The 22,679-nt window shown below is 50.4% G+C and overlaps 1 protein-coding gene across 1 annotated transcript in view; it reads right to left on the bottom strand.

Annotated features, from left to right (window-relative positions):
* The window catches only part of SREBF2 (sterol regulatory element binding transcription factor 2), a 71,428-nt gene that overhangs the window by 31,682 nt on the left and 17,067 nt on the right, over positions 1-22,679 (bottom strand). The window contains exons 4-9 of the mRNA XM_038756193.1: positions 17,755-17,877; positions 15,735-15,956; positions 12,919-13,033; positions 12,626-12,807; positions 6,642-6,834; positions 2,656-2,837 (exon numbers count right to left, since the gene is read on the bottom strand). Coding sequence (XP_038612121.1) covers positions 2,656-2,837; positions 6,642-6,834; positions 12,626-12,807; positions 12,919-13,033; positions 15,735-15,956; positions 17,755-17,877 — 1,017 coding nt within the window. The remainder of the gene's footprint in view (positions 1-2,655; positions 2,838-6,641; positions 6,835-12,625; positions 12,808-12,918; positions 13,034-15,734; positions 15,957-17,754; positions 17,878-22,679) is intronic.

Raw genomic sequence — 22,679 nt, 5'->3', positions numbered from 1 at the left:
GACAAGGTGATCAGGTTGTCCCACGTGGGGCTCCCAGTCTTCATCCCCATTTTACAGATGAGGGAACTGAGGCACAGAGAGTAATAATAATAATAATAATGATGGCATTTATTAAGCGCTTACTATGTGCCAAGCACCGTTCTAAGTGCTGGGGAGGTTACAAGGTGATCAGGTTGTCCCTCAGGGGGCTCACAGTCTTCATCCCCATTTTACAGATGAGGGAACTGAGGCACAGAGAAGTGAAGTGACTTGCCCAACGTCCAGTCAAGTCAGTGCTTGTATGCCAAGCACCGGGGTGGATACAAGTTAATCCGGTTGGACACAATCCCTGTCCCGCATGAGGCTCACAGTCTTAATCCCCCATTTTACAGAAGAGGTAACTGAAGCCCAGAGACCTGCCCAAGCTCACACAGCAGATGAGCCCAATGTTGGGTAGGGACCGTCTCTCTATGTTGCCAATTTGTACTTCCCAAGCGCTTAGTACAGTGCTCTGCACACAGTAAGCACTCAATAAATACGATTGATGATGATGATATGGCGGAGCTGGGAATAGAAACTGGGTTCTTCGGACTCCCAGCCCGGTGCTCTATCATTCATTCAATCGTATTTACTGAGCGCTTACAGTGTGCAGAGCACTGTACTAAGCGCTTGGGAAGTCCAAGTTGGCAACATACAGAGACGGTCCCTACCCAACGGCGGGCTCACAGTCTAGAAGGGGGAGACGGACAACAAAACAGATTAACAAAATAGACTAAAGATGTACAAATAAAATAAATCAATAAATAGAGTAATAAATCCGCCCAAACATATATACATATATCCAGGTGCTGTGGGGAGGGGAAGGAGGGGGAGAGGAAGGAGGGGGCTCAGTGTGGGAAGGCCTCCTGGAGGAGGTGAGCTCTCAGTAGGGCTTTGAAGGGACTATCCACTAAGCCATGCTGCTTCCCATTCTCCTCCAGGCCTCAGTCTCTTCGTCTGTAAAATGGTGATAAAGTACCTCTTCTCCTTCCCACTTAGACTGTGATCCCGGTGTGGGACCGGGACTGAATCCAATCTACCCCATTGTTATTATTGCCCCAATGTCCCCCCCTTCATTCATTCATTCAATCATATTTATTGAGCGCTTACTGGGTGCAGAGCACTGGACTAATGAATCAATCAATCAATCGTATTTATTGAGCGCTTACTGGGTGCAGAGCACTGGACTAAGCGCTTGGGAAGTCCAAGCTGGCAACGTATAGGGACGGTCCCTACCCAACAATCAATCAATCGTATTTATTGAGCGCTTACTGGGTGCAGAGCACTGGACTAAGCGCTTGGGAAGTCCAAGCTGGCAACGTATAGGGGCGGTCCCTATCCAACAATCAATCAATCGATCAATCGTATTTATTGAGTGCTTACTGTGTGCAGAGCCCTGTACTAAGCGCTTGGGAAGTCCAAGTTGGCAACGTATAGGGGCGGTCCCTACCCAACAATCAATCAATCATATTTATTGAGTGCTTACTGGGTGCAGAGCACTGTACTAAGCGCTTGGGAAGTCCAAGTTGGCAACGTATAGGGACGGTCCCTACCCAACAGTGGGCTCACAGCCTAGAAGGGGACCCCCTTCATTCTCTGACATCATCATCATCATCATCAATCGTATTTATTGAGCGCTTACTATGTGCAGAGCACTGTACTAAGCACTTGGGAAGTACAAATTGGCAACATATAGAGATGGTCCCTACCCAACAATCAATCAATCAATCAATCAATTGTATTTATTGAGCGCTTACTATGTGCAGAGCACTGTACTAAGCGCTTGGGAAGTACAAATTGGCAACACATAGAGACAGTCCCTACCCAACAGTGGGCTCACAGTCTAAAAGGGGGAAGACAGAGAACAAAACCAAACATACTAACAAAATAAAATAAGTAGAACAGATATGTACAGGTAAAATAAATAAATAAATAGAGTAATAAATCTGCACAAACATATACACCAAATAAATAAATAAATAAATAGAGTAATAAATCTGTACAAGCATATATACATATATACAGGTGCTGTGGGGAAGGGAAGGAGGTAAGATGGGGGGGATGGAGAGGGGGACAAGGGGGAACATCTGACATCCTCTGGGGCAGCCAAGGAGGCCGCGCAGTGCCAAAAAGGGCTTGATTGACGGGGAGTAGCTCAAAGTGGAAGTCAAGACTCTCCCAAGGGACAGAGGAGGCACCCCAAGCCCAGAGCATGCGACCCGGGCCCTTCGGACAGCTCTTCCGCTGACTCGCTGCCGTCTCGAAGGCAAGGAAATTATATGTTGCTTTTAGACTGTGAGCCCACTTTTTAGACTGTGAGCCCACTGTTGGGTAGGGACTGTCTCTATGTGTTGCCAATTTGTACTTCCCAAGCGCTTAGTACAGTGCTCTGCACATAGTAAGCGCTCAATAAATACGATTGATTGATTGATTGATTGATTGGACTTTCCCCGCGCTTAGTACAGTGCCCTGCACACGCGGTCGGACGAACGAACGGAAGGAAATGATCGTCCGGCCTCCGGGCCGCAAAAAGGGCACGCCGCCCGCGCCCGGCCTTCTTCCCTGGGGTGTGGTGCGTGGGCACGGGGGGGTGGAGGTGGCGGCGGTTGGGCGGTGGCACGGAGGGGCCTAACTTACCCGGGCCAGGTCCAGGTCGGCCTGCTTTCGGTGCCGCCAGAACGTGACCGAGGAGCGCGAGTGCAGCCGGGTCACGGGCTCCCCGTGGACCAGCAGCTTGACGAAGACGCTCAGGACGATGACGCCGTTGACCAGCCAGAGGAGGAGGGTGGGCAGCATCCAGTCAAACCAGCCGCTGGCGCCTGGCAAGGGCGGGCGGGGAAGGGAGAGCGTTCAGCCCGGAAACTGGGGTGGCGGAGGAAGGGACGTGGAGACAAAATTCCAAAGGAGCCACTAAGGAATTTCCCAGGGCCCGGTGGCTTCTGTGACTCCCTGGGACGTGGCCACCTTCTCCCCCCGCTGCCACATACACATTTTTAGACTGTGAGCCCACTGTTGGGTAGGGACTGTCTCTATTTGTTGCCAATTTGTACTTCCCAAGCGCTTAGTACAGTGCTCTGCACATAGTAAGCGCTCAGTAAATACGATTGATGATGATGATACGCCGTCGTTAAATACGCGATCCCCCCGACCTCTTCTTTACACCGCGTCCCTCAAAGGCCACCACACCCCTCGCCCGCCCGCGGACACCGACGGAACTGGCCAGCTTTAGTCAGAGGAGCAGCACGGCTCAGCAGGAAGAGCCCGGGCTTTGGAGTCAGAGGTTGCGGGTTCAAATTCCGCCCCTGCCAGTTGCCGACAGCTGTGGGACTCTGGGCAAGTCACTTAACTTCTCTGTGCCTCCCGTTCCCTCATCTGGAAAATGGGGGTGAAGACTGTGAGCCCCCCGTGGGACGCCTTGATCACCTCGTAACCTCCCCAGCGCTTAGAACAGTGCCTTGCGCGTAGTAAGGGCTTAATAAATGACATCATCATTTAGTCAATGAAGTCTGTCCTTTATCATCATCACCATCAATCGTATTTATTGATGATACTTATTAAGCGCTTACTATGTGCACAGCACTGTTCTAAGCGCCGGGGAGGTTACAAGGTAACCAGGTTGTCCCTCGTGGAGCTCACAGTCTTCATCCCCATTTTACAGATGAGGGAACTGAGGCACAGAGAAGTGCCTTTTTTTTTTGATGACATTTATTAAAGCACTTGCTATGTGCAAAGCACTGTTCTAAGCGCTGGGGAGGTTACAAGGTAATCAGGTTGTCCCTCGTGGGGCTCACAGTCTTCATCCCCATTTTACAGATGAGGGAACTGAGGCACAGAGAAGTGCCTTTTTTTTTTTGATGACATTTATTAAAGCACTTGCTATGTGCAAAGCACTGTTCTAAGCGCTGGGGAGGTTACAAGGTAATCAGGTTGTCCCTCGTGGGGCTCACAGTCTTCATCCCCATTTTACAGATGAGGGAACTGAGGCACAGAGAAGTGCCTTTTTTTTTTTGATGACATTTATTAAAGCACTTGCTATGTGCAAAGCACTGTTCTAAGCACTGGGGAGGTTACAAGGTAATCAGGTTGTCCCTCGTGGGGCTCACAGTCTTCATCCCCATTTTACAGATGAGGGAACTGAGGCACAGAGAAGTGCCTTTTTTTCTTTGATGACATTTATTAAAGCACTTGCTATGTGCAAAGCACTGCTCTAAGCGCTGGGGAGGTTACAAGGTAATCAGGTTGTCCCTCGTGGGGCTCACAGTCTTCATCCCCATTTTACAGATGAGGGAACTGAGGCCCAGAGAAGTGCCTTTTTTTTTTTTGATGACATTTATTAAAGCACTTGCTATGTGCAAAGCACTGTTCTAAGCACTGGGGAGGTTACAAGGTAATCAGGTTGTCCCTCGTGGGGCTCACAGTCTTCATCCCCATTTTACAGATGAGGGAACCGAGGCCCAGAGAAGTGCCTTTTTTTTTTTTTTTGATGCCATTTATTAAGCACTTACTCTGCGCAAAGCACTGTTCTGAGCGCTGGGGAGGTTACAAGGTAATCAGGTTGTCCCTTGTGGGGCTCACAGTTTTCATCCCCGTTTGACAGATGAGGGAACTGAGGCATATTGAGCGCTTACTGTGGGCAGAGCACTGTACTAAGCGCTTGGGAAGTCCAAGTTGGCAACATATAGAGACGGTCCCTACCCAACAGTGGGCTCACGGTCTAAAAATGTCTAGAATACGTCTTCTAGACTGTAAGCTCCTTGTGGGCAGGGCTCACGTCTATCAACTCTGCTGTACCGTGCCTCCCAAGCAGTTGGTACACAGCTCGGCCCGGTAAGCGCTCAATAAATACCACTGATTGATGCCCGCCCGCACCAATCCCCCCGGCCTTTGACTGTAAGAAGGCGGAGGCCAGGTTAGTCCGACAGGCCTTCGCTACGCGCCCCAGGGCCGCAGAAGGAACAAGCCATCCCAGGAGTCTTTTAGACTGTGAGCCCACTGTTGGGTAGCGACTGTCTCTATGTGTTGCCAATTTGTACTTCCCAAGCGCTTAGTACAGTGCTCTGCACATAGTAAGCGCTCAATAAATACGATTGATTGATTGATTGATTGAGTAAAACTGCTGGCCGGTTTCGCGGGGAGGGGCACCGAAGCAGCGTGGCTCAGTGGAAGGAGCCCGGGCTTTGGAGTCAGAGGTCGTGGGTTCAAATCCCGGCTCCGCCACTTGTCGGCTGGGTGACTTTGGGCAAGTCACTTCACTTCTCTGGGCCTCGGTCCCCTCATCTGGAAAATGGGGGTGAAGACCGTGAGCCCCACGTGGGACAACCTGATTACCTGGTATCTACCCCAGCGCTTAGAACAGTGCTTGGCACATCATCAATCGTATTTACTGAGAGCTTACTATGTGCAGAGCACTGTACTAAGCGCTTGGGAAGTACAAATTAGCGCTTGGGAAGTACAATTACTATGGCACATAGGAAGTGCTTAACAAATACCAACATCATTCCCCTTCCTCCCTTCCTTCCTCTCCCCCTCGTCCCCCTCTCCATCCCCCCATCTTACCTCCTTCCCTTCCCCACAGCACCTGTATATATGTATATATGTATGTATATACATATATATACATATATATATGCATATATGGTTGTACATATTTATTACTCTATTTATTTATTTATTTATTTATTTTACTTGTACATTTCTATCCTATTTATTTTATTTTGTTGGTTATGTTTGGTTCTGTTCTCTGTCTCCCCCTTTTAGACTGTGAGCCCACTGTTGGGTAGGGACTGTCTCTATGTGTTGCCAATTTGTACTTCCCAAGCGCTTAGTACAGTGCTCTGCACATAGTAAGCACTCAATAAATACGATTGATTATTATTATTATTATTATTATTATTATTATTATTATTATTAAAGAGTGGACATGACCCTGGGCTGATTTCTGACAATCTGACCTCTAGAATCAATGGCCAAAGCGGCCAAATATGCTAGCCACCCACATGATGGACACGGGGAAATGATGCACCCGATCTAAAACCCGGCAAAAAGATTCGGGGAGAAAAATCCCAGTCCCTCTGGCAACTTCTTGTCTTCCCGGTGCCGATCGTGTCTGTTTCTTTGTTACACTGTACTTGCCCAAATGCTCAGTAGAGTGCTTGGCACGCAGCAGGCGCTCAATAAGTAGGACCGAATGAATGAATGCCTGGAAATCCCTGCGGCCCAAAAGGAACGGGAGGGAGGATTCCGGCTTCATGGCCATGGGAAAAACCACCCCAGGGGACCACGAAGCAGACCCCGAAGTCACCGGATCCCTCGTCCCTGTGTCTGTTTATTGTTATACTGTACTCTCCCGAGCGCTTAGTACAGTGCTCTGCACACAGTGAGCGCTCAATAAATACGACTGATTGGGCCTCAGGGTGGCCAGCTGGGCAAGTGGCTTCTGAGAGCCCACCCAGCCTTTCCTAGGATGATGAGCGGCTACTGGGGTGGGCCAGAATCCCTCAGTTAGCCCCGAGAACGGTTCCTCAGTTTACCCCCCGGGGCTCTAGGAGAATCCAAGCGGCCCAGCCACGGTGGGCTCCGGGGGTGGGAAGCTGGCCGAGGAGCTCCCCGCCCAAATCCCTTGCCTGATTCCAGGGACAGGACGGATCGCCCGGCGGCCGAGTAGGCGTGTTTGCCGGAGCCGTGGGCCCTGCCCCACTCCAGCAAGGACGTCAGGGGGTTGAAGGAAAGGCCCAGGAAGGTGAGGGCGCACAGCAGAATCCGAGAGCGGTCCACCATGCCCAGGGCCACCGGCGGAGAGTCGGGCTCATCTTTGACCTGTGAAACACAGACGGGAGGGGAGGTCAGGGCGAACGAACGCTTCACCGGCCATCTCAGCCGGTGCCAGTCTCAGCTCCGCAACATTGCCAAGATCCGCCCTTTCCTCTCCATCCCAACCGCTCCCCTGCTCGTTCAAGCTCTCATCCTATCCCGTCTGGACTACTGCATCAGCCTTCTCTCTGATCTCCCATCCTCGTGTCTCTCTCCACTTCAATCCATACTTCATGCTGCTGCCCGGATTATCTTTGTCCAGAAACGCTCTGGGCATATCACACCCCTCCTCAAAAATCTCCAGTGGCTACCAATCAATCTACGCATCAGGCAGAAACTCCTCACCCTGGGCTTGAAGGCTGTCCATCCCCTCGCCCCCTCCTACCTCACCTCCCTTCTCTCCTTCTCCAGCCCAGCCCGCACCCTCCGCCGCTAATCTCCTCACCGTACCTCGCTCTCACCCGTCCCGCCATCGACCCCCGGCCCACGTCCTCCCCCGGGCCTGGAATGCCCCCAGTCCCTCTGCCCATCCGCCAAGCTCGCTCTCTTCCTCCCTTCAAGGCCCTACTGAGAGCTCCCCTCCTACAGGAGGCCTTCCCACACTGAGCCCCTTCCTTCCTCTCCCCCTCGTCCCCCTCTCCACCGGTGAGAATAAAAGGTCACCGAACGGAAGGCGGGAGGGTCTACTTGATGATCAGCAGATGCTGATTTGAGGGCGATCTAAAAAGGCAGCTGAGTAACGTTAACGGGATTCAAAGTACTAATCTCCCCATTTTACAGCTGGGGAAACTGAGGCAGCTGCGGGGTTAGCGACCCACTGGGAAATGGTGTGGGGAGGGAAGAGGCGAGGAGGCGCTGGAAGGGAGCCCCTTGTCTTCTGACGCTTTGCCAGGTTCCCGACCCGCTGGGCCGGTGATTTCCCGTCCTTGAAGGAAGGGGGGATCCCTTTCCAAATGTCTTCAGATTTCTGGTTTAATAATAATAATGTTGGCATTTGTTAAGCGCTTACTATGTGCAAAGCACTGTTCTAAGCGCTGGGGGGGCTACAAAGTGATCAGGTTGTCCCACATAGGGCTCACAGTCTTAATCCCCATTTTACAGATGAGGTAACTGAGGCTCAGAGAAGTTAAGCGACTTGCCCAAGGTCACACGGCAGACATGTGGTGGAGCCGGGATTCGAACCCATGATGACTAACTCCAAAGCCCGTGCTCTTTCCACTGAGGCACGCTGCTTCTCTCAGAAAAGGCCTGATGCTTGAAAACAGGGATAGTTGTGGGGCCGGCAAGGCGATTTTTGAGTCGCGTGAGTTCTCCATTCGAAAACCCACCCTTCCCCAGATTTTTCACAGAACCTGCCTCTCCCTCTGCCCCGGAGTGGCACGCCACAGCCCACCGCGCCATCGAGCCACGGGTTTGCGGGGCCTAGTGACTAAAGCCCTGGCCCAGGAGTCGGGAGGACCTGGGTTCTAATCCCGGCTCCGCCGCGTGTCTGCCGTGTGTGACCCTGGGCGAGTCGCTTCGCATCTCTGGGCCTCAGTTCCCTCACCTGGAAAATGGGGATTCAGACCGTGAGCCCCACGTGGGACAGGGACCGTGTCCACCCTGATTAGCTTGTACCTACCCGAGACTTTAGAACAGTGCTTGACAGATAGTAAGCGCTTAACAAATCCCATCATCACTATTATTCCGATGATATTAGAATGTATAAATATATATGTATATGTATACATATATATATATGATGTTGGCAATATATATGTTGCCAACTTGTACATCCCAAGCGCTTAGTACAGTGATCTGCACACAGTAACCGCTCAATAAATACGATTGAATGAATGAATGAATGTCCTGGTGCCTGGGGTTGGCAAGGGCTGGGGACATAATGATAATAATAATGATGATGATGGTATTTGTTAAGTGCTTACAATGTGCAAAGCACTGTTCTAAGTGCTGGGGGGATACAATAATAATAATATAATGATGGCATTTATTAAGCGCTTACTATGTGCAAAGCACTGTTCTAAGTGCTGGGGGGATACAATAATAATAATAATAATAATAATGATGGCATTTGTTAAGCACTTACTATGTGCAAAGCACTGTTCTAAGTGCTGGGGGGATACAATAATAATAATAATAATGATGGCATTTGTTAAGCGCTTACTATGTGCAAAGCACTGTTCTAAGTGCTTGGGGATACAATAATAATAATAATAATAATAATGATGGTATTCTTTAAGCACTTACTATGTGCAAAGCACTGTTCTAAGTGCTGGGGGGGTTCCAAGGCGATCAGGTTGTCCCACGTGGGGCTCACAGTCTTCATCCCCATTGTCCCATGAGGGAACTGAGGCCCAGAGAAGTGAACTGTGACTTGCCCAAAGTCACACAGCTGACAACTCTCAGCTGACACAGCTGACAAGTTGTTGCCAACTTGTACTTCCCAAGCTCTTAGTCCAGTGCTCTGCACACAGTAAGCGCTCAAAAAATACAATTGAATGAATGAATTGGTGGAGCCGGGATTAGAATCCATGACCTCTGACTCCAAAGCCTGGGCTCTTTCCACTGAGCCACGCTGCTTCTCTCTCTGTAGACAGTCAGCCTCTCGTGGTAAGGGCTGAAGCCCTTATCCGCACCCTACAAACAGGCTCAAGGTGTCTTCTCTTCCCTTGCTAGACTGCAAACTCTTCGAGGGGAGGGGAGGATGCCTACCTAAACTCTTGTATCGTACTCTCTGAAGCACGCGCTGCACAGACACATAGGAAGACCTCAACAGGTGGTCCTAACCATCAACCTGGCTCTTGAAAGACCGGCCCTTCAGCTCTCCCCAGGTAACTGGCTCTGTTCTTTATTTGTACACATTTATTCTATTTATTTTATTTTGTTCATCTGTTTTGTTTTGCTGTCTGTCTCCCCCTTCTAGACTGTGAACCCGCTGTTGGGTAGGGACCGTCTCTAGATGTTGCCAACTTGGACTTCCCAAGCGCTGAGTCCAGTGCTCTGCACACAATAAGCACTCAATAAATACCATTGAATGAATGAATGAATGGGCCCACTGTTGAGTAGGGACCATCTCTAGACGTTGCCAACTTGGACTTCCCAAGCGCTGAGTCCAGTGCTCTGCACACAATAAGCACTCAATAAATACCACTGAATGAATGAATGAATGGAGACCTCAACAGGTGGTCCTACCCATCGACCTGGCTCTTGAAAGACCAGCCCTTCAGCTCTCCCCAGGTAACCGGCTTTGTTCTTTATTTGTACACATTTATTCTATTCATTTTATGTTGTTAATCTGTTTTGTTTTGTTGTCTGTCTCCCCCTTCTAGTCTGTGAGCCCGCTGTTGGGCAGGGACCGTCTCTAGATGTTGCCAACTTGGACTTCCCAAGCGCTTAGTCCAGTGCTCTGCACACAGTAGGCGCTCAATAAATATGACTGAATGAATGACGACCTCAACAGGTAGTCCTAACCATCGACCTGGCTCTTGAAAGACCGGCCCTTCAGCTCTCCCCAGGTAACCGGCTCTGTTCTTTATTTGTACACATTTATTCTATTTATTTTCTGTTGTTAATCTGTTTTGTTTTGTTGTCTGTCTCCCCATTCTAGACTGTGAGCCCGCTGTTGGGCAGGGACCGTCTCTAGATGTTGCCAACTTGGACTTCCCAAGCGCTCAGTCCAGTGCTCTGCACACAGTAAGCGCTCAATCAATACGACTGAATGAATGAAGACCTCAACAGGTGGTCCTAACCATCAACCTGGCTCTTGAAAGACCAGCCCTTCAGCTCTCCCCAGGTAACCGGCTCAGTTCTTTACTTGTACACATTTATTCTATTTATTTTATTTTGTTCATCTGTTATGTTTTGTTGTCTGTCTCCCCCTTCTAGACTGTGAGCCCGTTGTTGGGCAGGGACCGTCTCTAGTTGTTGCCAACTTGGACTTCCCAAGCGCTCAGTCCAGTGCTCTGCACACAGTAAGCGCTCAACAAATACAATTGAATGAATGAGCCCACTGTTGGGTAGGGACCGTCTCTAGATGTTGCCAACTTGGACTTCCCAAGCGCTCAGTCCAGTGCTCTGCACACAGTAAGCGCTCAATAAATACGACTGAATGAATGAATGAATGGAGACCTCAACAGGTGGTCCTAACCAACGACTTGGCTCTTGAAAGACCAGCCCTTCAGCTCTCCCCAGGTAACCGGCTCTCTTCTTTATTTCTTTATTTCAATATTTATTCTATTTATTTTATTCTGTTAATCTGTTTTGTTCTCTGTCTCCCCCTTCTAGACTGTGAGCCCGCTGTTGGGTAGGGACCGTCTCTAGATGTTACCAACTTGGACTTCCCAAGCGCTCAGTCCAGTGCTCTGCACACAGTAAGCGCTCAATAAATACGACTGAATGAATGGAGACCTCAACAGGTGGTCCTAACCATCGACCTGGCTCTTGAAAGACCGGCCCTTCAGCTCTCCCCAGGTAACCGGCTCTGTTCTTTATTTGTACACATTTATTCTATTTATTTTATGTTGTTAATCTGTTTTGTTTTGTTGTCTGTCTCCCCATTCTAGACTGTGAGCCCGCTGTTGGGCAGGGACCGTCTCTAGATGTTGCCAACTTGGACTTCCCAAGCGCTCAGTCCAGTGCTCTGCACACAGTAAGCGCTCAATAAATACGACTGAATGAATGAAGACCTCAACAAGTGGTCCTAACCATCAACCTGGCTCTTGAAAGACCAGCCCTTCAGCTCTCCCCAGGTAACCGGCTCTGTTCTTTATTTGTACACATTTATTCTATTTATTTTACTTTGTTCATCTGTTTTGTTTCGTTGTCTGTCTCCCCCTTCTAGACTGTGAGCCCGTTGTTGGGCAGGGACCGTCTCTAGTTGTTGCCAACTTGGACTTCCCAAGCGCTCAGTCCAGTGCTCTGCACACAGGAAGCGCTCAATAAATACGATTGAATGAACGAGCCCACTGTTGGGTAGGGACCGTCTCTATATGTTGCCAACTTGGCCTTCCCAAGCGCTCAGTCCAGTGCTCTGCACACAGTAAGCGCTCAATAAATACCACTGAATGAATGAACGAAAACCTCAACGGGTGGTCCTAACCATCGACCTGGCTCTTGAAAGACCAGCCCTTCAGCTCTCCCCAGGTAACCGGCTCTGTTCTTTATTTGTACACACTTATTCTATTTATTTTATTAATCTGTTTTGTTTTGTTGTCCGTCTCCCCCTTCTAGACTGTGAGCCCGCTGTTAGGTAGGGACCGCCTCTAGACGTGGCCAACTTGGACTTCCCAAGCGCTCAGTCCAGTGCTCTGCACACAGTAAGCGCTCAATAAATACCACTGAATGAATGAATGAAAACCTCAACAGGTGGTCCTAACCATCGACCTGGCTCTTGAAAGACCGGCCCTTCAGCTCTCCCCAGGTAACCGGCTCTGTTCTTTATTTGTACACATTTATTCTATTTATTTTATTAATCTGTTTTGTTTTGTTGTCCGTCTCCCCCTTCTAGACTGTGAGCCCGCTGTTGGGTAGGGACCGCCTCTAGATGTGGCCAAACTGGATTCCCAAGCGCTCAGTCCAGTGCTCTGCACACAGTAAGCGCTCAATAAATACGACTGACAATGAATGACTGTTCTTCTCCGGCCGGCGGTCCCTCGGGGACGCGGACAGGTGGGGCCCGGGAGAGCCTCCTGCCTTGGCTCCCCTTCTCTTTCCAAGGAGCTCGAACACAGCATCACCCGGCCATCCTTGCCCAAGGGCCCGGGGGGGGGTCGGGGGGCGTTTCCGAAACCGGCCCTACCTTGGCGTCGTCCAGCAAGGGGCTCCCCGGCTCGGAGTCGATGGAGTAGGGCGAGAAGCCGGCCTGGGACCCCGAGTCCGAGGCTGGCGGGGACATGAGGAGGACGTTCTGCTTGAAGTCGTCCATCTTCATGTCCACGTCGCCGTCCACCAGGCTGCTCAGGTCGATGCCCTTCAGCAGCTCTGCGGAGACAAAGCCGTCGGGGCGCGGCCCGCCCGGCCCCGCCGTTTTGGGGTGCGGGGTGGGTTCCCGCCCAGCCCCGGGCCCCCCGTGCGCCCCCGGGGGGGACCTACTGTTCTTCTGACTGGCCAGTTTCAGCACCATGTTCTCCTGCCGCAGTTTGTGGTTGACCTGTTGCAGGTATTTAATGTAGTCGATGGCCTTCCTCAGAACGCCGGACTTATGCATCTGCAGGGAGTCGTCATCATCATCATCATCATCATCAATCGTATTTATTGAGTGCTTACTATGTGCAGAGCACTGTACTAAGCGCTTGGGAAGTACAAATTGGCAACATATAGAGACAGTCCCTACCCAACAGTGGCCTCACAGTCTAAAAGGGGGAGACAGAGAACAAAACCAAACATACTAACAAAATAAAATAAATAGAATAGATATGTACAAATAAAATAAATAGAGTAATAAATATGTACAAACATATATCCATATATACAGGTGCTGTGGGGAAGGGAAGGAGGTAAGGGGGGCGGATGGAGAGGGGGACGAGGGGGAGAGGAAGGAAGGGGCTCAGTCTGGGAAGGCCTCCTGGAGGAGGTGAGCTCTCAGCAGGGCCTTGAAAGGAGGAACAGAGCTAGCTTGGCGGATGGGCAGAGGGAGGCCATTCCAGGCCCGGGGTCAATGGCGGGACAGGCGAGAGCGAGGTACGGTGAGGAGATTAGCGGCGGAGAAGCAGAGGGTGCGGGCTGGGCTGGAGAAGAAGGGAGGGGAGGTAGGAGGGGGCGAGGGGATGGACAGCCTTCAAGCGCAGGGTGAGGAGTTTCTGCCTGATGCGCAGATTGATTGGTAGCCACTGGAGATTTCAGCACGACGTGGGAGGGCCGATCCGCGAGAAGGGCAAGCACCCATCCCCCCCGTGCCACTATTCCCAGGAATACCGGCCCCCTCAACCACACTCGTTCATTCATTCAATTGTATTTATTGAGCGCTTACTGTGTGCAGAGCACTGGACTAAGTGCTTGGGAAGTACAAGTTGGCAACACATAACAACGGTCCCTACCCAACAACGGGCTCACACTCTAGTAGGGGGACACAGATGACAAAACAAAATATGTGGACAGGTGTCAAGTCATCAGAACAAATAATCAAAGCTATATGCACATCGTTAACAAAATAAATAGAGAGCAATAAAACCACATCCAACACGGCCCAGTGGCAAGAGCCCGGGCTTGGGACTCAGAAGACGTGGGTTCCAGTCCCAGCTCTGCCCCCTCACTCATTCATTCATTCAATCATATTTACTGAGCGCTTACTGACCCCAGCTCTGCCAGTTGTCAGCTGTGTGACTTTGGGCAAGTCACTTAACTTCTCTGTGCCTCAGCTACCTCATCTGTAAAATGGGGATTGACTGTGAGCCCCCCGTGGTACAACCTGATCACCTTGTAACCTCCCCAGTGCTGAGAACAGTGCTTTGCATATAGTAAGCGCTTAATAAATGCCATTATTATTATTATTACTAAGCACTTAAAACACTGTTCTAAGCACTGGGGAGGATACAAGGTGATCAGATTGTCCCATGTGGGGCTCACAGTCCTCATCCCCATTTTCCAGATGAGGGAACTGAGGCTCAGAGACATGGCTTGCCCCAAGTCACACAGCTGACAAGTGGCAGAGCCGGGATTTGAACCCATGACCTCTGACTCCCAAGCCCGTCCGCTTTCCATTGAGCCAGGCTGCCTCTCGTCAGCTGTGTGACCTTGGGCGAGTCACTTCACTCCCCTGTGCCTCAGTTTCCTCGGCTGTAAAATGGGGATTAAGACTGTGAGTCTCGTGTGCCCGGCCTGATCACCTCACATCTACCCCAGTGCTTGGCACACAGTAAGTGCTTAACAAATACTATCGTAATTATTAAAGCGCTCAGAATGGTGCCCGGTACATAGTTAGCACTTAACCAATATCACGGTTATTTTTTAAAATAACCAGCGCCTCAGTTCCCTCGGCTGTAAAATGGGGACTAAGACTGAGTCTCGTGTGCCCAGCCTGATTACCTCACATCTACCCCAGTGCTTAAACGGTGCTTGGCACATAGTAGGTTCTTAACAAATACTATTGGAATTATTAAAGCGCTCAGAATGGTGCCCGGTACATAGTTAGCATTTAACCAATACCACGGTTATTTTTTAAAATAACCGGCGCCTCAGTTCCCTCGGCTGTAAAATGGGGATTAAGACTGTGAGTCTCGTGTGCCCAGCCTGATTACCTCACATCTACCCCAGTGCTTAGAACGGCGCTTGGCACATAGTAAGTGCATAACAAATATTATCGTCATTATTAAAGCGCTCAGAATGGTGCCCGGTACGTAGTTAGTACTTAACCAATACCACAGTTATCTTTTAAAATAACCGGCGCCTCAGTTCCCTCGACTATAAAATGGGAATTAAGACTGTGAGTCTCGTGTGCCCAGCCTGATTACCTCACATCTACCCCAGCGCTTAGAACGGCGCTTGGCACATAGTAAGTGCATTACAAATACTATCGTCATTATTAAAGCGCTCAGAATGGTGCCCAGTACATAGTTTTGTTTTTATGTTTTTTTGTTTGTTTGTTTTTTTGATGGCATTTATTAAGTGCTTACTATGCGCAAACCACTGTTCTAAGCACTGGGGAGGTTACAAGGTGATCAGGTTGTCCCTCAGGGGGCTCACAGTCTTGATCCCCATTTTACAGATGAGGGAACTGAGGCCCAGAGAAGTGAAGTGACTTGCCCAAAGTCATCCAGCTGACAAGTGGCGGAGCCGGAATTTGAACCCACGTCTTCTGACTCCAAAGCCCGGGCTCTTTCCACTGAGCCCCGCTCGGTACCTAGTGAGCACTTAACCAATACCGCGGCTCTTTCTGAAGATAACCGGCGTCCGTCCGTCCCACCACCCACCTTGGCGTCGGTCCCCATGACGAGGTCCTTCAATTCGATGATTTTGTCGTTGATGGAAGAACGGTAGCGCTTCTCGATGATGTTGTGGGTTGTCCTCCTTTCTCCTTCTTTGGGGGGCTCGGGCTGCTTCACCCCGCCGGGGACCTGCTTAATGGGCACCTTTTCCTGCCCCATCATCACGGGCATCGTCGTCAGGATGGTCCCACTGCTACCCACCAGCGTCTGGAGCAATAAAGACCGAGCACATTTCCACCGAGGCCCTTGTACGCCCCCCCCACCGGCGCTCAGTACAGTGCCTGACACGTGGTAAGCACCTAAAGAACACGAAGTACAAGGGGGTAGCTGGCGACCGGGGCCGGGGAAGACGCCAACCCACCCAGCTGCAGTTTATTCCTGGCCGGTTTTCTCCCTCGGAGGTAGCCAAGGGCAGTCAGGTGCTTGGCACGTAGTAAGCGCTTAACAAATGCCTTCATTATTATCCTTATTATTAAATCTGTTTCCTCCTCCATCTGGCATGTAGTAAGCGCTTAACAAATGCCTTCATTATTATCCTTATTATTAAATCTGTTTCCTCCTCCGTCCCTCTTCCGAGGCCCTCGTCCCTCTCCCCCTTTTAGACTGTGAGCCCACTGTTGGGTAGGGACTGTCTCTATATGTTGCCAATTTGTACTTCCCAAGCGCTTAGTACAGTGCTCTGCACATAGTAAGCGCTCAATAAATACGACTGATGATGATGATGAGAGCCTCAACGTCGGCCGGCGAGGACGCGCCTGAAAAGGCCGTAGAGAGGCTTGGCCCCAAAGGGGAGTCAATCCCGAAAATCCTGCTCCTTCGTCAGATGACGATGATGAAGATGGCATTTGTTAAGCGCTTCCTAAGCACCGTTCTAAGCGCTGGGGCGGATACAAGGTGATCGGGTTGTCCCCCGTGGGGCTCACAGTCTTCATCCCCATTTTCCAGACGAGGGAACTGAGGCCCAGAGAAGGGAAGCGACTTGCCCAAAGTCACCCAGCTGACAAGCGGAGGAGCCGGGATTTGAACCCATGACCTCTGGCTCTTTCCATTGAGCCACGCTGCTTCTCTGAAGGAGAGCCGGGCCCTCCGCGCCCTCTCACCCCGGGGGCCCGGAGCGCCGTGAGCGAGTAGAAAGGCGGAGGGTGAGGCCTCGGGGCTGCAGGAGGAACCGGGGCGAGAACCCAGGTCAACTTGGACTTCCCAAGCGCTTAGTATAGTGCTCTGCACACAGTAAGCGCTCAATAAATACACCTGATTGATTGATTGATTGATTGATTGGTCCCCAGAGCCATGCTCTGCCTTTCGGGACCCGACGCAGACACACTGCTCGTCCGGGGCGGGGGCCGCGATGAATCCCCGCCTGCCCGCTCTTTCCCGGTGCTCACTAAAAGTGCTCAATGATTCCTACTACTACTAAGAATAACGATGGCATTTATTAAGCGCTTACTCTGTGCAAAGCACTGTTCTAAGCGCCGGGGGGGATACAAGGTGACGAGGTTGTCCCGCGTGGGGCTCACAGTCTTCATCCCCATTTTCCAGATGAGGGAACTAAGGCCCAGAGAAGTTAAGTGAAATGCCCGAAGTCACCCAGCTGACAAGTGGCGGAGCCAGGACTCGAACCCATGACCTCGGACTCCAAAGCCCGGGCTCTTTCCCACTGAGCCACGCTGCTTCCTCCTTGTAGTAGGAGAGCGATGAGGTGAGGGAGGAGGGGACAAGGTGATCGAGCGCTTTAAAGCCAACGGCGAAGGGTTTCTGTTTGAGGCGGAGGTGGATGGGCAACCATCATCATCATCATCAATCGTATTTATTGAGCGCTTACTATGTGCAGAGCACTGTACTAAGCGCTTGGGAAGTACCAATTGGCAACACATTGGAACCACCGGAGGTTCTTGAGAGCAGCATGCGAACAAGTACATTTCTGGGTGCTACTACCACCGGCTCCGCCCCGGGGGGGCGGGAGGAAGGGGGTCAAACCCCAGAGGGGGTGGGAGGGAGGACTTACCGGTACTTGGAGGGCTGTTGTCTGGATGGGGGTGGTGAGGGTGGTGAGGGCGGGGTTGCCGTCCGCTTTTAACGTCGTCAGGACGAGGGAATCCGTCTTAATGATCTGAGGTTGGACCAGGACCTGGGGGATGAAGAAGGGACAGGAAGAAGAAGGAAGCAGGGCTGAGGCACGGAAGGCCTCCTGGAGGAGGTGGGCCTTCAATAAGGCTTTGACGGAGGGGAGAGGGAAGAAGGGACCGGAAGAAGAGGGAAGCAGGGCTAAGGCAGGGAAGGCCTCCTGGAGGAGGTGGGCCTTCAATAAGGCTTTGAAGGAGGGGAGAGGGAAGAAGGGACCGGAAGAAGAGGGAAGCAGGGCTAAGGCAGGGAAGGCCTCCTGGAGGAGGTGGGCCTTCAATAAGGCTTTGAAGGAGGGGAGAGGGAAGAAGGGGCCGGAAGAAGAGGGAAGCAGGGCTAAGGCAGGGAAGGCCTCCTGGAGGAGGTGTGCCTTCAATAAGGCTTTGAAGGAGGGGAGAGGGAAGAAGGGACCGGAAGAAGAGGGAAGCAGGGCTTAGGCAGGGAAGGCCTCCTGGAGGAGGTGGGCCTTCAATAAGGCTTTGAAGGAGGGGAGAGGGAAGAAGGGGCCGGAAGAAGAGGGAAGCAGGGCTAAGGCAGGGAAGGCCTCCTGGAGGAGGTGCGCCTTCAATAAGGCTTTGAAGGAGGGGAGAGGGAAGAAGGGGCCGGAAGAAGAGGGAAGCAGGGCTAAGGCAGGGAAGGCCTCCTGGAGGAGGTGGGCCTTCAATAAGGCTTTGAAGGAGGGGAGAGGGAAGAAGGGGCCGGAAGAAGAGGGAAGCAGGGCTAAGGCAGGGAAGGCCTCCTGGAGGAGGTGTGCCTTCAATAAGGCTTTGAAGGAGGGGAGAGGGAAGAAGGGGCCGGAAGAAGAGGGAAGCAGGGCTAAGGCAGGGAAGGCCTCCTGGAGGAGGTGCGCCTTCAATAAGGCTTTGAAGGAGGGGAGAGGGAAGAAGGGACCGGAAGAAGAGGGAAGCAGGGCTTAGGCAGGGAAGGCCTCCTGGAGGAGGTGGGCCTTCAATAAGGCTTTGAAGGAGGGGAGAGGGAAGAAGGGGCCGGAAGAAGAGGGAAGCAGGGCTAAGGCAGGGAAGGCCTCCTGGAGGAGGTGGGCCTTCAATAAGGCTTTGAAGGAGGGGAGAGGGAAGAAGGGACCGGAAGAAGAGGGAAGCAGGGCTTAGGCAGGGAAGGCCTCCTGGAGGAGGTGCGCCTTCAATAAGGCTTTGAAGGAGGGGAGAGGGAAGAAGGGGCCGGAAGAAGAGGGAAGCAGGGCTAAGGCAGGGAAGGCCTCCTGGAGGAGGTGGGCCTTCAATAAGGCTTTGAAGGAGGGGAGAGGGAAGAAGGGACCGGAAGAAGAGGGAAGCAGGGCTTAGGCAGGGAAGGCCTCCTGGAGGAGGTGGGCCTTCAATAAGGCTTTGACGGAGGGGAGAGTCGTTGTCTGTTGGATATTCATTCATTCATACTTAATAATCATAATAATAATAATGGCATTTATTAAGCGCTTACTATGTGCAGAGCACTGTTCTAAGCTCTGGGGGGGATACGAGGTGATCAGGTTGTCCCACGTGGGGCTCACAGTCTTAATCCCCATTTTCCAGATGAGGGAACTGAGGCTCAGAGAAGTTAAGTGACTTGCCCAAGGTCACACAGCAGACATGTGGCGGAGCCAGGATTCGAACCCATGACCTCTGACTCCAAAGCCCGGGCTCCTTCCCTTCCAATGAGCCACGCTGCTTCTTACTGGGCGCTTACTATGTGCAGGGCGCTGGACTAAGCGCTTGGGAAGTACAAATTGGCAGAAGGCCTCTTGGAGGAGGTGGGCCTTCAATAAGGCTTTGAAGGAGGGGAGAGTCATGGTCTGTTGGATATTCAGTCATTCATACTTACTGGGCGCTTACTATGTGCATTCATTCATTCATTCAATCGTATTTATTGAGCGCTTACTGTGTGCAGAGCACTGTGCTAAGCGCCTGGGAAGTACAAATCGGCAGAAGGCCTCCTGGAGGAGGTGGGCCTTCATTAAGGCTTTGAAGGAGGGGAGAGTCATTTCTGTTGGATAGTCATTCATTCGTACTTACTGGGCGCTTACTATGTGCAGAGCGCTGGACTAAGCGCTTGGGAAGTACAAATCGGCAGAAGGCCTCCTGGAGGAGGTGGGCCTTCACTAAGGCTTTGAAGGAGGGGAGAGTCATTGTCTGTTGGATAGTCAGTCATTCATACTTACTGGGCGCTTACTATGTGCATTCATTCATTCATTCAATCGTATTTACTGAGCTCTTACTGTTACTCTATTTATTTATTTATTTTACTTGTACCTATCTATTCTATTTATTTTATTTTGTTAATATGTTTGGTTTTGTTCTCTGTCTCCCCCTTCTAGACTGTGAGTCCACTGTTGGGTAGGGACTGTCTCAATATGTTGCCAGCTTGTACTTCCCAAGCGCTTAGTACAGTGCTCTGCACACAGTAAGCGCTCAATAAATATGATTGATTAATTGATTGATTGATTGTGCAGAGCACTGTGCTAAGCGCTTGGGAAGTACAAATCGGCAGAAGGCCTCCTGGAGGAGGTGGGCCTTCAATAAGGCTTTGAAGGAGGGGAGAGTCATTGTATGTTGGATAGTCATTCATTCATACTTACTGGGCGCTTACTATGTGCAGAGCACTGTGCTAAGCGCTTGGGAAGTACAAATCGGCAGAAGGCCTCCTGAAGGAGGTGGGCCTTCAATAAGGCTTTGAAGGAGGGGAGAGTCATTGTATGTTGGATAGTCATTCATTCATACTTACTGGGCGCTTACTATGTGCACAGCACTGGACTAAGTGCTTGGGAAGTACAAATGGGCAGAAGGCCTCCTGGAGGAGGTGGGCCTTCAGTAAGGCTTTGAAGGAGGGGAGAGTCATTGTCTGTTGGATAGTCAGTCATTCGTACTTACTGGGCGCTTACTATATGCATTCATTCATTCATTCATTCAATCATATTTATTGCGTGCTTACTGTTACTCTATTTATTTATTTATTTTTCTTGTACCTATCTATTCTATTTATTTTATTTTGTTAATATGTTTGGTTTTGTTCTCTGTCTCCCCCTTCTAGACTGTGAGCCCGCTGTTGGGTAGGGACTGTCTCTATTTGTTGCCAGCTTGTACTTCCCAAGCGCTTATTGCAGTGCTCTGCACACAGTAAGCGCTCAATAAATACAATTGATTGATTGACCGTCACTATATGTTGCCAACTTGTACTTCCCAAGCGCTTAGTCCAGTGCTCTGCACACAGTAAGTGCTCAATAAATACAATTGAATGAATAAATACAATGAAATGAATGAATTAAATACCGCTGCTTGATTAGAGCCACTACTTTTAAGGCGGCTTGATTAGATCTGCTTGATTAAAGCCCCACGATTATTCCCATCCACGTCCTTCCCCTGGCCTGGAATGCCCTCCCTCCGCCCATCCGCCAAGCTAGCTCTCTTCCTCCCTTCCAAGCCCTACTGCGTGCGCACCTCCTCCAAGAGGCCTTCCCACACTGAGCCCCCTTTTCCTCTCCCCCTCCCCATCCCCTCCGCCCTACCTCCTTCCCCTCCCCACAGCACCTGTATATATGTTTGGACAGATTTATCACTCTATTTTACTTGTACATATTTACTATTCTATTTGTGTTACTGGACGTGCACCGAGCTTTAATTCTATTTCTTCTGACGACTTCATTCATTCAATCGGATTTATTGCGCGCTTACTGTGTGCAGGGCACTGTACTAAGCGCTTGGGAAGCAGTGCTTTGCACACAATAAGCGCTTAAAAAATGCAATCATTATCATCACTGTTATTATTATTATTATTATTACAAGCCGGCAACATATAGAGACAGTGCCTACCCAACAACGGGCTCACAGCTGACACCTGTCTCCATGTTTTGTTTTGTTGTCCGTCTCCCCCTTCTAGACCGTGAGCCCGTTGTCGGGTAGGGGCCGTCTCTAGATGTTGCCGACTTGGACTCTCCCAAGCGCTTAGTACAGTGCTCTGCGCTCAATAAATATGACTGAATGAGTGAGAAGCCCTTCCCACATCCTCCTCTATTACTCCATTTATTTATTTTACTTGTACATAGCTATTCTATTTATTTTATTTTGTTAATCTGTTTTGTTTCATTCTCTGTCTCCCCCTTCTAGACTGTGAGCCCGTTGTCAGGTAGGGGCCGTCTCTAGATGTTGCCGACTTGGACTCTCCCAAGCGCTTAGTACATTGCTCTGCGCTCAATAAATATGACTGAGTGAGAAGCCCTTCCCACATCCTCCTCTATTACTCCATTTATTTATTTTACTTGTACATATCTATTCTATTTATTTTATTTTGTTAATCTGTTTTGTTTCATTCTCTGTCTCCCCCTTCTAGACTGTGAGCCCGTTGTCGGGTAGGGGCCGTCTCTAGATGTTGCCGACTTGGACTCTCCCAAGCGCTTAGTACAGTGCTCTGCGCTCAATAAATATGATTGAATGAGTGAGAAGCCCTTCCCACATCCTCTCTATTATTCCATTTATTTATTTTACTTGTACGTATCTATTCTATTTATTTTATTTTGTTAATCTGTTTTGTTTCATTCTCTGTCTCCCCCTTCTAGACTGTGAGCCCGTTGTCGGGTAGGGGCCGTCTCTAGATGTTGCCGACTTGGACTCTCCCAAGCGCTTAGTACAGTGCTCTGCGCTCAATAAATATGACAATGAGTGAGAAGCCCTTCCCACATCCTCCTCTATTACTCCATTTATTTATTTTACTTGTACATATCTATTCTATTTATTTTATTTTGTTAATCTGTTTTGTTTCATTCTCTGTCTCCCCCTTCTAGACTGTGAGCCCGCTGTCGGGTAGGGACCGTCTCTAGATGTT

The sequence above is a fragment of the Tachyglossus aculeatus genome, chromosome 14, assembly GCF_015852505.1.
Source record: "Tachyglossus aculeatus isolate mTacAcu1 chromosome 14, mTacAcu1.pri, whole genome shotgun sequence".
Taxonomy (NCBI): Eukaryota; Metazoa; Chordata; class Mammalia; order Monotremata; family Tachyglossidae; genus Tachyglossus; species Tachyglossus aculeatus.
The sequence above is the reverse complement of the archived record's forward strand: the minus strand, read 5'-3'. Positions and strand labels throughout refer to the sequence as shown.